The 24,945-nt window shown below is 35.8% G+C and overlaps 1 protein-coding gene and 1 non-coding gene across 2 annotated transcripts; both read right to left on the bottom strand.

The window, feature by feature from the left end:
• Nucleotides 1-16,269: 16,269 nt before the first annotated feature.
• Nucleotides 16,270-16,342, bottom strand: TRNAK-CUU. Its single transcript has one exon. It is a non-coding gene; the product is annotated as a tRNA-Lys (tRNA).
• A 733-nt stretch (nt 16,343-17,075) lies between these two features.
• Nucleotides 17,076-24,839, bottom strand: LOC107843548 (syntaxin-71). The gene is made up of 9 exons (XM_016687862.2): nt 24,514-24,839; nt 24,309-24,434; nt 20,370-20,529; nt 18,087-18,172; nt 17,939-18,007; nt 17,819-17,863; nt 17,674-17,736; nt 17,516-17,592; nt 17,076-17,349 (listed from the first exon to the last, which is right to left on the bottom strand). Exons 1-9 carry the CDS (start codon nt 24,667-24,669, stop codon nt 17,334-17,336), a joined length of 798 nt encoding a protein of 265 aa, XP_016543348.1. The 5' UTR covers nt 24,670-24,839; the 3' UTR covers nt 17,076-17,333.
• Between the last annotated feature and the right edge of the window lie 106 nt (nt 24,840-24,945).

Below are 24,945 nucleotides of genomic sequence, written 5' to 3'. Positions count from 1 at the left end.
CATTTCATTTTACATATGATAGCCCTTTTGAAAATAACTTCTTCTTTTATATTTGGCAGAACTCACTTTTTCTGGCTTGCTAGTTGGCAAATATTTCTATTTTCTAAGTGTAGAATTATACCATATTGGAAATAAATAATTGTGAAAACAAATTATTGGTGTTTCATATTGGTAAAGTTACGGGAGTGGGGAACTAGTTTACCAACATTGACTAAAATAAGTATATAAAACATAAACGCAATCAACGTAAATGTGTGTAATATTTAGTAGAAACTAGAAAGTATATACTACTTAGATGTTTTGTATGTATTTTGTAAACTAGATGGCTAGATGGTTCAAACTCGTAATTATCCTGTTTATAATTTATTAGTATATAATTGCATGATTGAATTCGAAATAACAATATTATGATATATGTGGCCCATATATTATATATTTGCATGATTGAATTCGAATAACAGTATTATGATATATACGGCCTATATATAGCTCTTACCAAAATTTCAAGCAAACACTAACACATTTTCAATCTTTTAATTATTTTTTTTCCTGGACGTGACAATTTTCACATGACTAGTCTCCAATTTTATTTTATTGAAATTATTTAAATTAAGAATTTTGTCGTGTCCTATTTCGTCAATCATGTTGTAATATTAATGGTACGTCGAATATTGCATATGTATATAAAATGAGTTAAAGTTCTGTACATCGTTAGTGCACAAAATATTCTACATTATCAGTTAACTTGACCTGCTATTGTAGGTTACCCAATTATAAAAAAAATCAAGAAACCTGCAAAAGCAAATCAAGTTTACTTGATAGTGCAAGAGCAAGTCAAGTTTACCTAATAGTGTAAAATATTTTATACACTAACAATGCATAAAACTTAAATTCATATAAAATTCTGATAGTCTCCATCACGACCTTTGAGAAATGAACTCTAATATACATTGATAGAACAGTTTGAACTTTGAAGGAATATTGGATTGGGAGTATAAATTGAAAGAATAACTTGCAATTAATCCAATTCTTCAAAATCCTTTGTAATTGCAAAGTACTACTTCCATCCTATTTTAATTGTCCATTTATAGCTCTTTTCGTGTTTATTAAAAAAATAATTAGGACAAGATATAGTTTACTAAATTACAGCAGATTGTGCATTCTTCTTAATATTATATTATAGTTAAAAATAAAAAATTAACTTTAATTCAATCTTGATTTCTAAAATGATAATTATTTTTGAGTTAAATTGAACGAAGCGAATATTATGTACAATCCTACTTTGTATAAGTTTGGTGAGCTAACTGATATTTGTAATGATGTTAACATGTGAGAATCACATGGGGTAGTTAGAAGAGAGAGAAGGTCGGTTATGATGTTCTATAAAAGGAAAGGAGGTGTAGTTAGTTAGGGAAGAAGTTCCACTATTCCACAACAGAAAATTTAAAATTCTTTGTCTGCACATTGGAACGTTTGTTCAAGCTGGTTCATATACTTGAAACTCTGAATCTTGACATGGTATCAGAGCTTTAGGTCGTCGTAGTTATCCAGAAAATTGAGTTGTAGTTGAGATATGATACAAGTGCAACTATGAAGATCAACGTGTGTACAAGTGCAGCAAAGGATCATCCTATGCAATGTTGAGACGTGAGAAGGATCAAAGACACACCAAAGCTGCCCCATTTGCTCATTTATTATACTAGAGGGGCGCCCTCTTTTCAATAAGGGTCTTTTGGGCATTTCATCTTTTATGTAATAAAGAGACTATATATAGTTTAGTAGTAGAGATTTTCATTACTTAGTTGATTATTGTTGTATGAACTTGAAACTTGAAACACTTAAGTCCTCTCTCCTTTGAGGCAAATCGAAACTAGGACAAGAAACTAGTGTGAATCCACTACTGATTGTATTTTTTGCTTGAAAACGTCGACGCTGGAGAGGTGGATTCCGATCTCGTGTCTACGCAAGAGTTAGGTGATTGATGTGTGTAGGTTTTAGGGGTCTTAGAGTTTAACATACTCTTTGGTTCTTAGGATTTATACCTTCATTTGTCTCACTACCTATCTTTACGTTCCTTGTAATCGTATTTGTGTTCTTGTTCTAGTAAAATCGTGTATTGTTGTTGTTCTCCTTATTTTCGTGGTCATCTTGTTCTTGTTGTATTGTTTCTATTTTTTGGTATTAAACACCTTGTAAACTTGAGGTACTTGTGTTTTTATTGTTGACCGAGAAGTAGTGTTGGGCTCTCAGTTTTGTTGTTGGATTTATGGACTGTTTTGGACGTTTGGGGTGTTTATGGACTGTTTTGGGCCTTCTTAGATACCATTTGGTATCATTTGGTATCAGAGCAAGGCTGGTTATGTCCCTACACTACCAATCTTGGGCTTTCTTAATCGAAAAAAAAAAAAGTTGAGTCATTCTTGTTCTTGGCCGAGGCATCCTTGTTCTTGTGTTGTTGTATTGTTGGCCGAGAATAGTGTCTAGATTTAGGTGTGTTTTTGTTGTCTTAGTAGTTTCTTGTGTTAGTTTATTGACCACTAACACTTATTAAGTCTATATCCAAGTGTTTAGTTCTTGACTAGTTGTTATTGAAGGTTAGACAACTAGAAAGTTGTTGTTGTTCTTATTGTTCTTGAAGTGGTGTTCAACAAAGGTGTTGTTTGATTTTTGAAAGAGAAAAAAAAAAGACAAGACTTTGTGTTTGTCTTGAAAACAGTTTCAAGACAACACCAAAGTGGAAAAAGATAAAGAGGAGTTCAAAAAGTATAGTTACAAAAAAGGAGTAACAACACTTTTCAAGAATAGACCAAAGAGAAAAGAGACAAAGTTACTCCAAAAAGATGTTTTGCCAAAAGAGTGCAAGTTGGTGAAAAGTTAATAGAAGACTTTTTGACTCTTGAAAAGAGAGTGTCAAATCATATCCACCTACACCATAGCTGAACTTTCTTCATCAAAGGAGTGAGATTGAACAACTTGATACTTGAAACAAATTTTCTTCAACAACAACATGTGTGTTTTTTATCTTATAGGTTGTGTGGTATTGTTGCTTGCGGTTTAAAGACTTGAACCTTTGTTGGTGTATGTGTGACATTGTGGACTGTTTTGGTGCAATGAAACCCGAGACCTCATCCCGTCAACCCACGGTGGACCACAATGCTACAAGTATCATTTTGGCTCGCCTTGAAGCTAATCTCGGGACATGGCTAGGATAACCGTAGGTATTGAAAAACTAGACTCGGGTATGGTATCAATGAAGAATGAAGTGTCCATTATGTATGGGATATTAGAGAGAGTGGAAAGCCAAAGAAGCAATCTTCTACCCCTCGACAATTTCACTAACTAGTACTCCCGAGGCCATGCACCAAATGCTATATTCACCTATTGCCACAAATCAAACCAACCCTTACTCCCAAAACTGAGATCATGATAGACCAAGCCACCCTCCACTTCACCAAGTCCAACAAGAAGGACTTGGAACCAAAATTCCAGCAAACCCGAGCCCTCCCATCCAAACTCCACTTGACCAAAGACCTCACAATCCAAATCCAATTCCTCTGCTACAAGCTCCACTTAACTCAAATAGACCCGTCCATGTTGAGGGGTATGGTAGAGGAGAACAACATGTTGGTTATGGACCATATGATGATGTTTACATGAGAAGGAAGGAGATGAGGGGTAGGCAAGGTGATCCGAGGGAAGTTCACGATCAAGAAGAAAGAGTTAGTCACTAGAACCAACATGGGAACCAAAACCGTGATGTAGGGCTAAATACTATCAAGGTGGGGCTTCCAACATTCAAAGGTGAGAATGATCCGGAAGAGTTTCTAGCTTGGGAGTCCACTTGGGAGAGAATCTTCCAAGTTAATGACCTTGCCGAGGAGAAAAAGAGTTGTTATGCAATTGCATATTTTGAGGGCTATGCTACTACATGGTGGAAGTATGTGAAGTAATTTGGTAATGTTTTGATTGAGGGGAAGCCCCCTTCTTGTTTTCGGTTAAGGTACCTCATGAGATAAAGGTACTTCCCCGAGAGTTACCATCAAGAGCTCCTTGCTAAGTTGTGTAACTTGAGGTAAGGGAAAAAAAGCGTCGTGGGTTACTATGATGAGTTCTAACAACCCATTTTGAAACTTGATAGCTGAGGAGAGAAAGTGAGCCACGACATCGTTCGAGTCAAGGTGGGGTGAATAGGTACATTGCCTCACGATTGACACTTCACAAGTTCGACACCATTAATGCCATCTTCCAAGCCGCCTTAAAATATAAGAAGGAATTACAGGAGAAACCGAGTGCCAAGCTCAAGGGTAAATCTCCATCGGGTTGTGATACAAGAACAACAAAGGAAACATAAAATAACTCCAAAATAGTCCACAAATCTTAAGGATCTGAGGACCTTTATGGAGACCACTCTCGGATTCACTACCAACAACAAGAATAAAAGATATAATGGTGTATTTTACACCAAAACAGCCAAATCAAACTAATATTATCAACCAAATATGACGAACACGAAGAACAACAACAATGTGAGAAATAACTACTACAAACAGCTCACAATACAAGATACAAACATTTACAAAATTGCACGAATAAAAAAATGGATAGATAGACAAATTGAAGATATAATCTTAAGAACCCAAAGACCCTTAACACTACACACTACAATCATCTATATCTTACGTGACACAAGATCGGATTCCACCTCTCTAGCATCAATGTTTCCAAGCAATCAACAACAAAGAGAATTCACCCTATTGTTGTCTCCTAGTTTCAGTTTTGCCTCATCAAGAGAAGAGAGTACTTTGTGTTTTTCAAGTGTTTATACCTTCAACATCCATAATAATCTAAGTAAATAAAACCCTACATTGTTCTTTATATAGCTATTACAAGATATAAGTTAAAATAACCAAAAGGGCCTTCAAAGAGTGGGCAGCCCATCAAGTGTAAGTTATGGACTGATTTTGGTGTGTTTTGGGCCTCTTCTACACTTCAGTTGCACACACTAAGTCTCGGGACCAACGCGCACCCTTATAAGTCCATATCCGTGATTATTCTTATATTATCCTCTTCATCTTGAGAAAAATTTGCCCACAAATTCACGGCTTCATCTCGTTCAATTGGCCACTTCAAAAGAAACCACTCAAAATAGTTTGCAAAACATAAAGAGCTCGAGAGCTCAATAATAACAAGGGACGTATCAAAAACGAGCTAAACACAGTCCATATGAAATGCACAAAAATAGTCCACAAGCTAGCCAAACCCGAGAGCATAATTACAACAAGTCTCGGATCCAACATCTTTATTTTGACCCTCGGTTTCATCTCCCTCTTAAGATTGGCCTTCAATATCATCTGACTCAAGTCTCTTTCTATCATATAATCATTATTGTAGACTCCATATCCTTCATGCCTCTCTCTACCATGTTCCTCTTCTTGGATATGTCAGTTTTGGGAAAGGAAAGTTTTGGTTGAGAGGATCAATTTGGTAATGTGGATCTTCGATTATGGAGCTTGGATGGGAGGAAATTGGCTTCCAAGTCCTCCTTGTTGGACTTGATCAACTTGCTGGGGAAGTGGTCTATCTTGTTCTCGATTTTGAGGGCTATTAGGAGGTTGGCTTGTGGCATTATGTGGTGGTCTTGGAGGATTGGTCATTGGAAGTGAATTTTCAGGAGTAAAAGCAAGAGAGTTCCTTCGACTCTCCATTCGACCCAACCTCTCACTCATAGTTACCACATCCGAGTTTAGTTTTCTAAGACCCACATTTTCCCTAGAAAGGTCTCGGGACAAAGCATCAAGGAGGGCCAAAATGATTTCCATTATGGCCCGAAATTACCTACAAAACAACAAACAAGTTAGTTGTACAAGAATGGTCCTCACACTAGCTCCCTCTCTATTGTTTTGTCTCTCAAACTTTTTTTTCTCACTTTGATCTCACAAGTATCATATATTTGCTTGTACTCTGTAAGGCATTGATAGCTAGACTAATATTACAATGACTCAAAATAATAAGACACAAAGGAACGTATACACGAAGGATGGTTTCAAAACTAACTTACAATCTAGTACTAGTTTGTAAGTTAGTAACGGAATCAAAAAACGAAAGTAAAGAAACAATACAATGAAACTAAAAGATCAAAATTTGAGCCAAAATTATTACGTGAACAGTGTATATGGTGATGTGGTAGTCCACGTGGCAATCCACTAGTGGTTCGGTTTTTGACAAATTTTAATTTCACAATTTGGACTTTGGTGGAAATTGTTCAATGGAGGGAAATACAAACTAGTTTTTTGAGCTCCTTTTTCAATTCAAATTTCAAGATTTTTAAGTCTTTGACTAGACTTGTACTCCTCCTTAAAACATGGACCCTCTTTTTTATGAAAAGTGTTTGAGATGTGATGTAAAGTCTTTTGTGGTTGGGGGCTCTTTTAAGACTTAACAAGTACTACACGTTGTCTTTCACCTTTTTAAGATCTAAGGTTCACTTGAATGTTAACAAGGTGAAGAATACAATGAAGAACTTCAAGAACACAACAACCACAACAAGAAAAACCAACAACAATCTCTAATAACAACAATAATTCTGCAACAACAAGGCCAACAACAATATCACCAACAACGGCCAAGGCTTTTAATTTTGTATTTTGGTTTTAACAAGAGATTTAGGTTATGATGAGCAAAAACAATACAACAACAACCTTTAAAGATCTTCAACAATACTAAGCAATGTTCAACCAAGAACCAAGACACAACAAAGGTTACCAAATGGTCAAGAACAATCAACAAGAAGTCACGGCCCAACCTTGTTCACAACAACACTTCAACAAGTTCAAGCTCAAGTTTTAGATCTAGGCACTTTGAGTGTTGGTGAGAAAGAAACAAACACTTGAAACACTCTAAACACACAAAATACTACCAACTCTAGACAACACAAATCGGCCAAGACACAACAACAAGAAGTTCAACTTCTTGGCCAAGAACAAGATCTTCAAGAACACTTTTTTTTTTGGAATTTTCTAACAAGCAAACCTAAGATTAATCTTGTAGGAACAAGATCAAAGATGGATTTGATACCAAATGATACAAGAACAACAAATAAAACATGAAACAACTCCAAAACAGTCCACAAATTTTAAGGATTCGAGGACCTTTTTGGAGACCACTCTCGGATTCACTACCAACAACAAGAATACAAGATATAATGGTGTATTTGACACCAAAACAGACACCTCAAACTAATATTATCAACCAAATATGATGAACACGAAGAACAATAACAATGTGAGAAACAACAACTACAAACGGCTCACAATACAAGATACAAACGTTTACAAGATTGCAAGAATAGAAAAATAGATGGATAGACAAATTGAAGATGTAATCTTAAGAACCCAAAGACCCTTAAAACTACACACTACAATCACCTATCTCTTACATGACACAAGATCGTATTCCACCTCTCTAGCATCAACTTTTCCAAGTAATCAACAACAAAGAGAATCCAACCTATTGTTGTCTCCTAGTTTAGATTTTGCCTCATCAAGAGAAGAGATGACTTTGTGTTTTCCAGGTGTTTCTCCCTTCAATATCTATAATAATCTAAGTAAATAAAACCCTGCATTGTTCTTTATATAGCTATTACAAGATATAAGTTAAACTGATCAAAAGGGCCTTCAAAGAGTGGGCAGCCCATCAAGTGTAAGTTATGGACTGATTTTGGTGTATTTTGAGTCTATTCTACACTTCAATTTCACACACCAAGTCTCGAGACCAACGCGCACCCTTATAAGTCCATATCTGTGATTATTCTTGTATCAGGTTGGCACAAGGACAAAAATGACCCATCCAATATGAAAAAACTTAAGGATAAGGCTGCCCAAGCCGAGAAAAAGGCTCACCAAAGATACCCTCTGATAAATGAAGGTAAACCACATTCCTTTTCTAGTTCTAAGGGTTTTAATATTTTAAATGCCAAGGTTGAGGACACAAGGCTAATGAGTGTCCAAATAGAAGAAATGTGATCCTAAGAGAGGGGAAATCATAATTTTTTAGAGAAGAGGTGGGACTTGAACTAAGGATATTGATGATCAATCTCAAGATAAAGAAAAGATAGAACCCGAAGAGCCAAAAGAGGGGGATGAGGAAGATATTTGGCCGTGAGAAGGTGAGGTTGTAGTGCCTATGTATATAGCAAGGAAAGTCTTGCTTAGTGAGGGTATGGAAGAAGAAGCCGAGGATGGGGAGGATGAAGAATAAAAGAAGCTGAGAGTTGGGATTGTGGGATTTGCCCACAAGGACTCTTTGTTGATTACTAACCGAGATACTAGCATTTTGCCTAGTATCAAATCTTCTTATGTGCAGGTTATAGAACATATAAGTCCAAGGAGAATGCTTGATTATATCATGGGACCCTTGTTTGAACATCGTAACCTTGGGAACAGCAATGAAGAGATGATGCAAAAAGGAGAGCTTGTCAGTGATGATTGCTTGAATTTGAGGGAAAATTCCTCTCAAGATGGAGAGGATGATACAAGTAAGACTATGAAGATCAACGTGTGTACAAGTAAAGAAAAGGATCATCCTAGTAAGTGTAATATTGAGATATGATAAGGATCAAAAACACACCAAAGCCACCCCATTTGCTCATTTGTTACACTAGAGGGGCGCCCCCTTTTTAGTAAGGGTCTTTTGGACATTTCATCTTTTATGTAATAAAGAGACTATATATAGTTAAGTAGTAGGGATTTTCATTACTTAGTTGATTATTGTTGTATGAAATTGCAACTTGAAACACCTAAGTCCTCTCTTCTTTGAGGCAAATTGAAACTAGGACAAGAAACTAGTGTAGATTCACTAGTGATTGCATTTTTTGCTTGGAAACATCGATGCTTGAGAGGTGGATTTCAATATCATGTCTACGTAAGAGTTAGGTGATTGATGTGTGTAGGTGTTAGGGGTCTTAGAGTTTAACATACTCTTTAGTTCTTAGGATTTATACCCTCATTTGTCTCACCACCTATCTTTATGTTTCTTGTAATCGTGTTTGTGTTCTTGTTCTAGTAAAATCGTGTATTTTTGTTATTGTGGTGGTGTTTCTCTCCTCATTTTTGTGGTTATCTTTTATTGTTGTATTATTGCTATTTTTTGGTGTTAAACACCTTGTAAACTCGTGATACTTGTGTTTTTATTATTGGCCTAGAATTATAGTGTTGGGCTCTCGATTCTTTGTTGGATTTGTGGACTATTTTGGACGTTTTGGATATTTATGGACTGTTTTGAGCCTTCTTAGATACCGTTTGGTATCAAGATAGAGCAGCTTTGACAATGGTAGAAACTCAAAGCACTGAGGGTCCAATTGCAGATCCATATGCAGATCACTATCAGTCGTTGCATTTGCAAGCATTGGATGCTCCAAGGGTAGGTTTAATCCTTATGAAATTAACAGGTCCAGAAAACTATGGCCTCTGGAGTAGGTCTATGTGTCTCGCATTATTAGTCAAAATCAAACTTGGATTTGGGGATGGGACCTGTATGAGAAGCTCCTATAAGGGAGCATTATTGGCAAAATAGAAACGATGCGATGTTGCAGTGCTTACATGGATAAGTACAACTGTGGAACCTAAATTCTTGATGACTATAGTCTATGTTTCTAATTCTAAGAAGGTTCAGGATGATTTTAAGGAGAGATTTGATAAATCAAATTTGACTATGATTTTTTACTTGTGGAAGGAGATCAGTATGTTGACACAGTAACGGTGTATTATTCAAAGATGAGAGACCTTTGGGATGAAATCGATGTTATGATTCTATCACAATTTTGTTGTTGTGAAGAATCAGTGCCTTATACTGAGCACATCAAACAACAGAGGTTGTCAAGTTTCTTGTTGGACTGAATGAAAGTTATGCGCAAATAAGAAGTTCTATCTTGATAAATGCAACAGTCCAAGTGTGATTCAAACCTATGCAATGGCTATACAGGAAGAAATTCAAAGAATATTAGAAATAACAGAAGCAGAAAAGGAACCAATAATTATGTACGCGAAAGAAATTTGAGTGCTCGGTATCATAAAAATCATGGATCCAATCAGGTACAAGGGAGATATGCTCAAGCAAAGAGATTTGGAGTAGTATGTGAGCACTGTGGGTATAAAGGCCACACAAAAGGTACTTGCTATAGAATAGTAGGGTTTCCACTAAATTTCAAAAGCAAGAGGAAAGGACCCAATGACAATGTCAAACCACAAGTTCACAATGCAACAATGGAGGCAGGAATTAGCACACAAAAGGAATGCATAGGTAGTTAAAAATTAAATGCTCAACAAGTATGACTATTTTAGGTAGTGATGTCATTGATATGGATTGGGTGATTGAATCAGGTGCAACACACCATATCACACATTGTGAGAAGATATTGAGAGAACCTAAAATTGTAAAGGGTTAAAAAATAATAAGGTTTAAATACCTGCTGGAAATAAAATACAGATTAAACATACAGGAGATACCATACTTCTAGGAAACTATTGTCTAAAGTATGTTTTACGTGTGCCAGACTTTAGGTTTAACCTGTTATCTGTTTCAAAGTTCACTAGAGACCTCGATTGTGTAGTATCATTCTATCTTAATTTGTGTGTGTTACAGAAACTCTTCAGTAGGAAGGTGATTGGGATTGATAGAGAATTTGAAGGTCTTTACAATTTAAAACATTATGTTACACCCACAGTTTGAGTGGTAATGAATGATGAGAAAGATCAAGAGCAGCAAATGTTATAGCACATAAGGCTAGGACACTCATCCATGAATGCTATGAAGCTTATACAAGAAATAAGTGCCACAATAGATATAGATGAGAATCAAGATTGCATGATATGTCCTTTGGCCAAGTAATGTAGACAAAGATTTCCAGTCAGTAGTTCTAAATCTACACACTTGTTTTAGTTAATTCACTTAGATCTTTGGGGACCTCATAAACACCCCACCTATGATGGAAAACATTATTTTCTAACCATAGTAGATGATTATAGTAGATTTACTTGGGTAATGCTATTACATTCTAAGAAATATGTAAGTGTTGTTGTTAAGCATTTCATCTCTATGTTATGTAATCAATTTGGTGATGGAATAAAAATTCTGAGATCTGACAATAGGACTGAATTCTTTAATGCTTATATGAATGATTTATTATTACATCATGGGATTATACATCAGATCGGTTATTTATTTATACCACAACAAAATAGTGTGGTTGAGAGAAAATATAGGTACTTGTTAAAAGTGGGAAGAACTTTAAAATTACAGTCACAAATGCCAAGTAGATTTTGGGGTGATTGTGTATTGACAATAGCTTATTTGATAAATAGGTAGCCCACACCCTTGTTATATGGGGAATCTCCTTGTGAGAGGTTATTTGGAAAATTGCCTACTATGACACATTTGAAGGTGTTTGGTTGTTTGTGTTTTGCTAGTGTCCTGCCAAAAGGGGATAAGTTTGATGCAAGAGCCAAGGAATCAGTATTGGTTGGCTACTCTTCTACTCAGAAAGGATACAGACTTTATGATTTGTATGTAAGGAATGTTTTCATTAGTAAGGATGTGGTGTTCAAGGAACACATATTTCCTTTCAAAAGGAAGTCTTCTACTGATTAAGAGTCTCTTGTACCTCTACTTTTACCTTTTATGTGTGATGTAGGAATTTTAGAAGCTGGTTACAGTGGTTCAGTACCACATCATACAAATGATGAGATTCTCTCAGACGCCTCAACAGATAATGTGTCTTGTGATGTTAATACTGATGCAGTGCCCCCAGAGCATGATGCACACACAACCCAACCTGTTGCAATTGTTCCAGAAGTGGAACAAGTACATGAAGCTATTCTTAATCCTGTTGTTCCATGTACAGTCATTCCTGCACCAAGAAAGACTGGCAGAGCTACCAAACATTCATTTTGAATCAAAGATTATGTAGTGCCTGCTAAGCCAAGTCCTCATTGTATAGCAAACTATGTGAGGTATGATCACTTATCTACTAGATATCAAAAGTATCTTGCTACTTTTTCTGCCTTGGTGGAACCTCAATCATTCAAAGAAGCAGCACAAGTGAGAAATGGATTTTGGCTATGCAAAAAAAATACAGGCTCTAGAAGATAATCACACGTAGACCATTGTAGATTTGCCTGAAAGTGAAAAACCTATTGGTTCTAAGTGGGTGTACAAGATCAAATATAAATCCAATAGTGAGGTAGATAGGTTCAAGGCCAGGTTTGTGGCTAAAGGTTATACTCAAAGGGGAGGACTGGATTATCATGAGACTTTTTCACCTATGGCTAAAATGTCATAGTAAGGAAAGTGCTCACTTTGGCTACATCTTCTTATAAGGTGATCCACATGAAGATGTTTATATTTTTTATTTTTTTTATTTCATAAGAAACATGACAATAAGGTGTGCAAATTACAAAGATCTCTTTAGGAGTGAAACAAGCATCTAGACAATGGAACATAAAGTTCACTGATGCCTTGTTGCTTGAAGGTTTTAGTCAGAGCTCACATGATCATTCTCTTTTTACTAAGAAGTAAGGGGGAGATCTGGTTGTGCTTATTTTATATGTTGATAATTTTCTTATCACTGGTTCCAGTCATCAAATAATTCAAGAGACTAAGTCCATCCTACATCAACACTTCAAGATGAAGGATTTCCTACAGTTAAGGTATTTCTTGGAGCTTGAAGTTCTACATTCCAAAGATGGCATTTTACTTAATCAGAGAGAATATGCTCTTCAGCTTATTACAGAAACAGGACTTAGTGGATCCGAACCTGTCAATACACCACTTGAATTCAATCATAAACTCACTAGTTTGGAGCTAAATCAACACATGGGACTTACTTCTGATCCTGAACTGGAAAATATCACCAGTTATCAAAGGCTAGTGGGAAAATTATTACATCTTATCATCACAAGACCAGATATCTGCTTTGGGGTCCAAGCCCTTAGTCAATTTATACAACACCCAAAACAATCTCACAGGGAAACAACTATTCAAATTGTTAGGTACCTCAATAAGGAACCAGATTTGGGAGTACTACTCAAAAGAGAAATTGATCCTCAACTGACAGGTTATTGTGACTCAGACTGGGCAGCTTGTCCTAATATAAGAAGGTCAATAACTGGTTATGTTTTTAAATTTGGAGACTCAGTAGTCTCTTGGAAGTCGAAGAAACAACAAACTGTAAGTAGAAGTTCAGCTGAAGCTGAATACAGAAACATGGCAGCAGTAGTTTCAGAGCTAGTGTCGCTTGCATGCTTGTTGAAAGAACTCAATGTTGAAGTTGCAGTTCCCATCAAGGTTTATTCAGATAGCAAGGCAGCAATCCAGATAGCAGGGAATCCCATGTTCCATGAAAGAACCAAGCATATAGAAATAGATTGTCACTTCATCAGAGACAAAATGAAATCTAGTTTTATAGATCCTCAACATTTGTGCACCTCCATGCAATTGGCAGATATATTAACTAAAGGTTTGGGAGTTGGACAACATGAACTTTTGCTCTCCAAGCTAGGTATGTTGAATGTATTTCAATCACCGACTTGAGGGGGAGTGTTGAGCTAGTTAGTTGCTATTTGTAATGATGTTATCATGTGAAAATCACGTGAGGTAGTTAGAAGAGAGAGAAGATCGGTTATGATGTTCTATAAAAGGAAAGGAGGTGTAGTTAGTTAGGGAAGAAGTTCCACTATTCCACAACAGAAAATGTAAAATTCTTTCTCTGCACATTTGGAAAATGTAAAATTCTTTCTCTGCACATTGGAACGCTTGTTACAGGCTGGTTCATATACTTGAAACTCTGAATTTTGACAAAGTTGGATAACAAAACTAAAATTCAAGTAACGAGGAGACAAACTCAAAGAACAATCTGACAAGTTCATTTTATATGTTCTTTATTTCTTTTCTTTGTTTTGATTTTCAGGCAATAGGGAATTCAAAATTTTTATTGAAATTATTCAAAAAAAAAAAAAATATAGCACTTGAAACTTAATCTTGCAACCTGAAGAAAAATTTTAAACCCCCTAAAATATTAAACCAACCTCTACTCTTGAATCGAGGGGATTGAAAAGATATTTAGTACCAACCAAATCTTTGGTAGTAGTTCATTTTATAACTTCATCCTCCGAAAAAACAATAAAAGGAAGAAGAAAGGAATTAATTAAAGTGGTCCTTACCCTAGAATAATTCACTATTATAATAAGGGACATAATTAGACTATGGTATGATGATGTGCTCACCTATCACAATATAATATACAGTGTAATTCAACTGATTTTGGCTCCATGCATTTGTATCCTACTGCAAACTGAATTATTCTTTCTTCCTCTCTCTCTATATATGTTTACTAAGGAGGCTTCGTGTAGATCTCATGTGAAAAATTTGCATGGTAGCTCAAAAAATTACACTAACAATATATATATAAACTAAGCTCTAATTTATATAACATTGATTATATGTACACGTATGGATATATGGTTCCCAAGTTTTCCTAGTATATTATACAACACCAACAATAACATACTCAGTATATTCCCATCAAGTGGAATCTGGGGAGGGTAAGTGTATGCAGTCCATACAACCACCTCACAGGTGAGATAGAGAGATTGTTTCCGATAGACCCTCGACTAAAAATATGAAAAATGTAGTTGTTGGGATTCGAGCCCAGGTTTCCGCGGCCACAACGTGGAGTTCTCATCACTAAACTAGATATCTCCTAGTATATTATGTTTAATTTCCTCTGTTCATCTTTACTTGTCCACGTTTGATTTGGCACACCTCTTAATAAATAAAAGAGTAATTTTACTATATCATTTCTATTAATTATAAGTCATCTAAATGTTTGAAGATGAACAGTATTTAATAACAAGGTAAAACAGATACAAAATATATCTCGAAATTTTTAGAATAAACAAGTAAAGTTAGAAGGCTTATTTTTAATATGTTGGACGAGTAAAAATTAACGAGGGAGTAGTAATTAAGGTGGTTATCGACGTGTGGGGCTAGGGGGTGAGATTTGACTAAATATAAGATCCATGCAAAATACTATATTTCAAATGATTATTGTGGGTGGGACGATCGAGATTTGGGTAAAGATATAGATTTATTTTATAGCATTAATGTTTTATTACTCCTGGTATATATATATCCTCAATACTAGATTTATGGTTTTATTGGCCAAGAATTAACTTTTCACTAATTAAAAAGCATATTGCAAGAATTGTTATAGTAAGTTGATGAAACTTGAAGATAATTTTCTTTTTTCCTCAAGATTCTTCTCCGGATTAATCAAGAACCAACTTTTGTAATAGATACATGGGCTGATGTCTAGTTTTCTTCACTTCAGAAAGTCGTATTTCTTGTGTTTCAATTTATATGATACATTTTAAATTTCGAAAAAAAATTCAATTCAAGATCTGAATGAGTTAATCTATTGGTTCTTTCTTTTTCTTTTCTTTTTCCCATAATGAACCATTGATTTTATTTTTCAGTAAAAGGAAGATGGCTTTTTCAATTACATAAAACAGTAACCAAACACAAGGCACGTTCCCCAAAAGCCAAACATCTCCAACTATTTTTTTTGGGGGAGTAACCAACACATGGGGTTGTCTTGTCTTGCTATAATCTATGGGATCCAATGCTATGATATACTCTAATACATTTCTAGATTTCATTTGTACTTCCGAAAGGAAAAAAAAAGGGTCACATTTGTATATATATTAAAAAAAAAAAAAACAAGCTAGTTAAAATTTGATCATTTTTTATTTTCGGAGTTAGATTTTTTTTTCTTTTGTGGTGTTTGAGTTAGCTTGAATGCGCTTCAAGTAATTTTATGGAATACATGTCACCTTCTACTAACAAGAGGTACGAAGTAACGGTTAGAATAGATAGGAAGAATTTACCTAGTGTTTTTACCTCTACTAAATTTAAACCAAAACCTCATGATGCTCAAAGTCATTTTATTGAACCCGCAGCTACACCTTTGGGTGATATTTTCGAAGATGGATTTCATAAGTTTAATTTAAGCTCCAACATTAAAAAGATCTAATATCAATATGTTTGTGTCACACTGCGAATAAAACCTTTAGTTTGACCCTAAGCACTCACTATCAATATAGTATATCATACAAATAACATTACTGAAACACTATTTATAATATTAAAAATTTATATGAATATCTTTTACTCTGGTTTATCCTATAAAAGAAAAAAGTACCCAAAAATAGCAACAAGCGCCCACCGTGGGGCTCGAACCCACGACCACAAGGTTAAGAGCCTTGCGCTCTACCAACTGAGCTAGACGGGCCGTTTGTTATTTTTGGTAACCATAGGAAATTGTTCATCAAATAACCACAGCATTGTTATATTTTGTTTCATAATCATGCTGCCCAAGCTGACTTTCTATTCACAATTCTTTTATCTTTGTAATAAAAGTAATTCTCTCGCGAAAAGATTGCTTAAAATTTGAATAATTAAACATCTATCTTTATATGATAAAACACAATAATCTAAACGAACGACAACATACCAGTGTATTTCCACAAAGTAGGGTCCGAAGAGAGTAAAGTGTACACAATCCGATAAACCACTAACGCGGGATAGATAACAGTATAAACATTTAATCTAAACCGACTCTTGTATTCTCGCCTCTCAGTTAGTTCCCTGAGGAACTGATTCTTCTACTCCAATCTCTTAGGCGCAGTTAGCATGTGGACAACCTGCGCAGTTAGTTCCTACGGCATCATGTGAATCGCGAATTTGTGGTTCTGCATCTGTTACACTATATTTGCAATGGCCTCAGGGTCCAGAGGAGGCAAATGAAGCAAATGCTATCAGAACAGACTCATCAAGGGTCCTTCCATTCAGGGCCTTCATCTTATTCATGTGTACAAATTCATACATCAAAATACATTTGTCAAGTCTTCAAAAAGTCAACTAGTGACATATACACGAGTAGCTTTCCAAAAAATTCCGTAAAGTTTCCAAATGGCTTAAAGATGTACAACACATATATATAGCAGGAACATGAAGGCAGAGAGTAAAATGATAATTTCGTTCAATTGGCATTACTAAAAAATAAAACAAACCTTATCAACTTAAACAAGAAATTCATTGTCCAAAGATAGAAAACAACAATAACTACATCTCAAACTCAAACTAATTAAACACACAAGCAAGTACAATAGGCTGGGCTTAATCACTGATATTAACTTGTTTTACATGCACACACTGAAAAAGACTAAATGGATCGTGAAGGCCAACATACAAGTCGATCCAACAGGCACTTTAGCGGAGTTTTACTTCTTCAAGACACTGCAATTGATGAGAGTCCCCCAGTTAGGATATTAACATTAGTATAAACTATGAAAACGATCAACATATTACATGTAAATGAAGAGCCGACACTCTTGATTGCTGACAGTATACGATGAAGTAATGAAACAAAAAGAAAAGGATAAAACGTCATCTGAAAACTTACTTGTACAAATATGCTGCAATTCCAAGAATGATGCACAACAAAATGATGTCAATGCAAAAGTTGCGACTAGATCTCAGCTGGAAAACAAACAAAGCTCATGAGTAATCCTTGTGTTAGGATCACTTACTGCAACTGAATACAGAAGCAGTTCAGTTTACCTGGTTAACTGTATGCTTAAGCCTAACGTTGGTATTCTTCAAGTCCGAGGTTGCCCTGTCCACCTATTGAGAAGTCAACCCATATGTATCTTTAGCTATGATTCTTTCCGTATCAAGTATTACATAATCCAATTAGATTACCAACCTTTGTGTCAATCTCATCCATTAGAGGAACTTGTCTATCCAACTCCTGCATGCATTGCATCATATCTTTAGTGCCATGTCAATTGGAATGATACAAATAGAAATCATGAATGCAGCAAACCTCGTTCATATCGCTGGCCATGTTTTTCAAAGTATCCAAGCCTTCCGCTATGACCTCCAAACCTTGGTCCTGTGTGACGTGCAAACTAAATCTTAAACATAGTGCAGGAAGCAACAAAGAAGTGTAAACTACCCAAAAAAGCACATGCCTGTCTCATTTTCCGCATTTCGTACTCTTGCTTGAATTGACTTGACTCTTCAGTTTGTTGAAAGTATTCATTGTCAAATTGCCCATCTGTAATCCAAGTACGCTCCGTAAGTGATCTAACAATCAACTGTAGCCTACTACAACGAGGTATTAAATGATAACTTTTATTTTCTTAGAAGTTAGTCGTTAAAGGCTCATTTTAGGCGACCCAAGGGTGTAGCCTAGTGGTCAATGAAGTGGATTGAGAACCTGAGTTCAAATCCCCAGCAGAGGCAAAAAACACTAGGTGATGTTTCCCATCTGTCCTAACCTTGGTGGACAGAGTTACCTGATATTTGTTGCTGATGGGAGGTGACAGGTATCCCGTGGATTTAGTCGAGATGCATGAAAGCTGTGGGAGGTGGCACGTATCCCATGGATTTAGTCGAGGTGTGCGAAAGTTGGCCCAGACACCACGGTTATTAAAAAAAGGCTCATTTTAGGTGCCACTTAAACCCTTAAGCTAGGTGAAGCTCAAGTTAGGTGGCTTGTCTCATTTAGCGAGCACTTTAGCATAGCTATGTGCTTTTACGACAATAGGCTCTATTTTGAAAAAGGTGGCACTGAAAAACAAATATGAACTCAAAAAGAGACACACTAAGTGTTAAAGAAATGTTATGTGTGAATGCATTACTTCTTAGGAAAAGGAATAAAGACCTTCAATATAAAAACTAGTCACTTAAGCTGCATCAAAAACTTAAGAGACAAGACATCAACCCCCCCCCCCCAACTTGTCCGTTCAATTTACTTTAGCACTTAAACTAAACTTCCGTTTATTTACCCCCTTAACATCTTTAAAGTGTATTAATTTCACCCCGAATGCTTACGTGGCATTTTTAAAAAAGAAAAAGGAAAAAGATCGTGTGAATCTTATTTTAAAAAAAAAAAGAAGACTACATATATATATATATATATATATTATAATAAAATAGAAGAAGAAAAATTCCCCTTCTTTTAAACCCCCACCCTAATTCTCCTACCCAAGTGTTGATCTTCCTCTTCTTCTAACCAATTTCACCACCACCAGCCGCCACCACCCTCACCCCAATTTCTTCTCCTTCAATTACCAAATATTTCAGCCCCCCCCCCCCCCCCTCCAATTTCTCCTCCTTCAACTCCTTGACTTAAGATAAAAAAGAATGAATTGGATTTGAAAAATTAAAAGTCATCTTTGTGGATTTGAAAATTTGAAATGAAATTGAAATTGAAGAAAAGTTATTAGCGGTGGTGGTGTTAATTTTGTGCGTATATGTTTTTGTGGGTTTGTTTTAATCGTTTTCCGGTGAGTTTTGCCGGAATATGAAAGAGATTTGGTAATTGTTATTGTCGGAATATGAAAGAGAAATAACATTTTACCGAAATATGAATTTTGCCGGAATAAATTTTCTTCAATTTCAATTAATTTCAACCCCTCCGGTGGCACCAATGTTTTGCAAATTTTGTGCGTATTTTTTAGGTGTTTGTAGGGGGTGGGGATGAATGGGTTTGTTTGATACGGGGAAGAGTGGGGGTCGGAGTTTGCAAGGTGGGGGTGAACGGAGGGTGGCCAAAGAAAGAAAAAAAGGGTGTTTGCAGGGGTGGGGTGGCCAAAAAAAGGAAAAGAAAGGTGTTTGCAGGGGATGGGGGTGGCTAGAGAAAGAAAGAAGGGGTGGGGGTGGGGTATTTTTTTTATTTAAATATATTTTATATATAATTATTTATATTTTATATATATTTAAAAAGTATTTTGTTTGCGTGGCTCTAACGTGGCGTTGATGTATGGGCGAGTGTAACACACTCTCCATTATGAGAGTGGTATTCAATTTTGAGGGGTGATATTAATTCACTATCAAATTGTCAAGAGTGGTAAATAAAATAGAAGTTTATTTTAAGTGCTAAAGTAAGTTGAGCGGACAAGTTCAGGGGTGAAAAAATGTCTTTTCTCAAAACTTAAAACTGCATCTTTACATCTAAACAAATATTAGGTTGAATTTTAAACTTAATCTACATTGTTTTTACTACATGTATTTGTAGTTATTTTTCCATATATTTTAATCCGTGTTTGTTTGTGTATGTTCCTTGCGATACATATTTACTTCTATTTTTTTTTCTTCATTGCGTATTTCTTTCCTGAAGCTCATGCTTTATTGCAGCACACTTAGAGCCCCAGCAGACCTTGGGTGCTTTTCACCCTTGACAACACTGAATACACTTGCAGAGACAACTTACAGGGAAGATCGGTCAAATGAAAGAAATTATCAGTTACCTGAATCAAATTTGATTTCCGTGCGAGAACCTGAAGCTCGCCATCCTCCAGATTGTTTGGGTGGAGCTGCAGAGCCATCTGGTATGGCATTTATTCTGTCAGGAAGTGCAAGAACCAAATCATTGCGGGCAGCAAGTTCTTCACCTGAAAGACCTTTGACCTGACATTAAGTGGGTTTTCAGTACCAAGGCAACAATTTAGTACCACAGATACCATATAAACACAGATTCATTCTTTTGGTACTGAGGCCCAAAGGAGAGCAGCAAAAATGCAGATCGCGGGGGATAGTTATCAAGTAACAAAAACGGAGATGAATAGAGTTGGAAATTTCAACAACAAATCATTCTAAGCTCCATTACTGTCATCTTTGCCCTTGAATCCTTGTTTACTCTACAAATGAAGAAAGCTGCTAGCACCAGTTTTGCATAGTAATGTTAATAACTCAGACACGCCAGTCAAGACTGAGGCAGATACCCACTGGTAATGATACAAAGTACACAGGCTCATAAAGCTAAATGATCTAGCATTAGTAAGTAGAAGTAGAATAACGCAAGCTTGCTCCTCTTAGTCTTTATTTACTCTACAAAGGAAATGTGCTGCAATGACTAGGTTAAGAAACAGATATGAGGCTAGATTACCAGGCATCGAGATCCACAACCCATTCTGGAGATCCACAATCTCCAGATGAGACACAAACTTTTCTGGTCAAATACAACAAAAGCTTCTTGGTTTGTGTTGAGAGAGGGCGTACTATCACCAGATTCTGTCCAATTATTTTTTGGATACACAAATATGAACTCTCAAACTCTTAATACCCTCAATCTGATGGAGTACCACTTATTCAAAACCTCTGAATCCAGCGGTTGGCATTTTATCACACACTTCCCAACTCAAGTCGCTTTGCTCAATATCTTCCTAATATCTTCAGTTAACTTTTAAGTAGTGTGGACATGAAATCAGAAAACAATTGATTATAAGAAACAATGTAAAATCGCCTGGAAGCTATAAGGTATGTGCAAATATTTGTGCTCCAACCTACCAAAGAAAACATAAAAAAGGAAAAGAAATTGACTGACAAGGTGCATATTTAAAGTATAATTCGTCAGCCCCATAGATTCAAGTTATTCTTGAAAAAAAAACAAATTTTAACATTCTGAAAAAGGCATCTCTACTTCTTCGGAGGTAGCGGTATGGGCTGCGTACATTTTACCCTCCCCAAACCCCACTTTGTGGGAATACACTGGGTTTGTTGTTGTTGTTGAAAAAGGGATAAAAGTTGGTGATCTATAGGAAACAGCCTCTATACTTCATCTGAGGTAGTGGTATGGACTGCATACACTTTACCCTCCCCAGACCCCACTTTGTGGGAATACATTGGGTATGTTGTTGTTTGTTGTTGTTCGAAAAGGGATAAAAGCCGCATACTGGATATTTAACTTAATTCTCAAATTTTCACCAATCTTGCTTCTTACTGCCGCTTAGACAAATAAGAGGAATACAGATTCTATGTTTTCATAAATTTCGTTAAAATAGGACACTATTTATTTTCTTTCCAAAAGCTTTTTTCTTTTATAGTAGGCCCGTGCAATATTTTTTTTGATAGGTACAGTATACTAGGGAGGTGCAGTATTAAAGTTTACTGAGTTTCTTCTGAGTAACTGGTTGTCTATTCTCCTAATTCTACCACTCAACTTTACTTCTTTGTGGTCTTTTTCCATTCTTCTATCAGCCCTCTGTCCCTTAGACTCCTGTTCTCATTGATATAAGTCTCTATTCCCTTTTTTTGTTTGTATACTCTTGAATCCCAGCATATCCTTGGAGTCAATAATAAAAATCCCACTAGCCAAAAGACCAAATTAAATAACCAAAGCAAGCCCAAATTAAGAAACCACACAATCCTGTAAGTTAATACCCCAGAATAATTGAAAAATGACTGAGCAAGTAGGCTTAACAAAGTATTTTAACAAAATCAGAAATAGGTAGATTGACCCCAAAATAGCAAATAAAAATTATAAGAAAGTCTATAGATACTACAATTGCAGAATTTACACCCACAAATTTCTATTCGTTCGAGTATGTAAATAAATTGCAAATACAATTCAAGTGCCCAAGTTTCTTTTGGGTCTCAATTCCAGCCCATACCGCTCCCAAAAGGATTCCTATGATTAAAAAAGGAAATCCTAAACTAATATCCCGATAACTCCAATAATCCAATTGCTGAATCAGTTGGGACCTGTAATAATTTTTAGCAGAAAAAAACGAAGTATTTTCTGAAACATTTTGACCCAAAGAGTACAGGATTGCCCTTAACAACTAACATGGTTTCCAGAATTTGAGATGTTAGACTCAAGTAAGATTTGGTGAGCTTATATTTTTCTTACCTAATGGACAGCCATATTCAGATTTGGAGATTTGTAACAGGGTATAAAGGAACACTCTAAGTCTATCACTCCAAAAAAGCATGAATGCAACTTGGGAAGGTAGTTGGGTACTCAGTCACACAACACCATTAAGATTTAGAAGCATCAGGCTAACAATAGAAAGGAAATTGCATATTCTTTGAGTTCATCTGGGTATTCCATTTCAACTGACTGTAGGGCTCCAAAGAATTTATTGGGTAATTTGTTACTAACTAGGAAAGGACTAAAATCCTATAACTTACCGAGCTTTTGTTTCACAAAATAGAAACTCGTAACAGTATGTATTAAACCTGGAGTTCTTATTGCCGATAGAACTCCCTGTTGCTATCCGTTGTGTTATTTTTGATAAGGACTATCCATTCTTCATCAAAAAAGACTATCTATATTATTTTTGAAGACTTGAACCATTAAAAGGAAACAAGTACTGAAGAAAATGTGCTAATAGTTGTACAACATTCTGTCGTAATAGACAACACCAACCTCCCTCTTCCAATGCCCCCTTTTTCTATAAGTACGTAGGATGATCAGTGCACATTCTATACGCAAAAAAATGACCTAACAGTAAACTATATCACTGGCAATCAATCAAATAACCACAGTAAGAAATTAGTTGTGATCAACTATATGAATAATTGGATGATATATATCCATTCCCTTTTATTCAGATGCCCTTATGTAAACACGGTGACGGTCTAACCAACCCAACATCCTGATAATTATCATAGATAAATTACTTTTACGCTTTATCATCAATCAATGCAACCCTCCTCTTTTCTCCGTACTTATGACCACGTACAGTTTGCAAAACACATATATCACTAACTTACAAATCCAAAAGTACAATTTTTACACACCCTTCTGCTTCCTCTCCCTCCAACTCTTTACTTTATCTTACTTTTCATCAAAATCCTGAGCTAGGGTACAAATGTCTGGATAAGTTCTATTTCTATTTCACAAGGCAATCCACATTGACGCAATGAAAGTGAAGGACCCACGACAATAATAGAACGTCCTGAATGATTGAACTGCACTGTAACATAGAAGAGAGAAATCCTGAACCCCCCCCCAAATCATGCCTTTAAAGAGTCAATTCATGAGGAAAAGTCCTACACAATTTTTTTTAATCAATCAAATGGATCATATAAGTTGGATCGGCAAAAAATCACACCATATACATAAGATAATTTTCTTGCTTGAGGCAGATTTTAAAACACAAATAGTGGTTTACTATATATATAGATTTTGAATCCCCTGAACATAAGGTTCAAAATTCACTTTGAGATTTCAAGTTCAAATCCAAAGTACGAGATATTTGTTTTTCAAACCCCCTTAGCTAAAATACTGGATCCGCCACTATCCAAACCCAATCAACAAAATTAACATAACCCCTAAACACTAAAAAGTAACAGTTTTAAAAACACAACAAAATCCAAATACCATACAACTCATCAGCTAATTTCACCACCATCACAAACCAAATCAGCTCAAAAAAAAGAAAGTCAAACAAACAAAACCACACCTTCCTCACAGCCAACCTCTGCAATTTCGGAACTTCCTCAAGTAACCTCGCTTTAGTCCTCCGTATCTCTGCATTGATCGCCACAACAGATGCCCTATTCTTCTCATTAGCAGCCGTTTCCGCTTTCTGTAACCCCAAAAACACATCATCAAATTCTCAATTTTCCAAAACTAAACCCTAAACACTCACACACAAAATCTCGTACCTGAAGAGCAGATTCGATGTCCGATTCTACGGAAGAGTAGAGACGAGCGAAAGCATCGTCGCCGGCAACATTGGAGTCTTTTTGTTTGTCAATGTCATACTTATCATACTTCTTACATATTGAATCAACGCGAGTTAGGATATCAATTACACTCATTTTGAATTGAGTCTTCTTGTTTCACTCTAAAGATTCGAATTGGATCGATCAGGGAATAGTAATACAGAAAGACGAATTATACTTTGTAGACGGAGAAACCACTCTTCTTCATATGACAGACTGGAGGTTATTTAAAAAATAAAAATAGAGGGGTTTATTTGGGTTTATAATAATTATTTTCTATACTGTCATTTAATATTAAAAATAAATTATAAACTAATTTTAATACTTTTAATCACACGTGTTTAGCAAGTGTAACGCTAATCTATATCTATA

This window comes from Capsicum annuum, chromosome 10, assembly GCF_002878395.1.
Source record: "Capsicum annuum cultivar UCD-10X-F1 chromosome 10, UCD10Xv1.1, whole genome shotgun sequence".
NCBI lineage: Eukaryota > Viridiplantae > Streptophyta > Magnoliopsida > Solanales > Solanaceae > Capsicum > Capsicum annuum.
Note: the sequence above shows the minus strand (reverse complement) of the source record. Positions and strands in the feature narration are given on the sequence as shown.

Coding starts and splice junctions, on each gene's coding strand:
- LOC107843548 (XM_016687862.2), bottom strand. CDS start 24,669: ATGAGTGTAATTGATATCCTAACTCGCGTTGATTCAATATGTAAGAAG. Junction 18,173..20,369: donor GGAAATCAAATTTGATTCAG/GTAACTGATAAT, acceptor CTTGGATTACAG/ATGGGCAATTTGACAATGAA. Junction 17,737..17,818: donor TGGATGAGATTGACACAAAG/GTTGGTAATCTA, acceptor ACTTCTCAATAG/GTGGACAGGGCAACCTCGGA.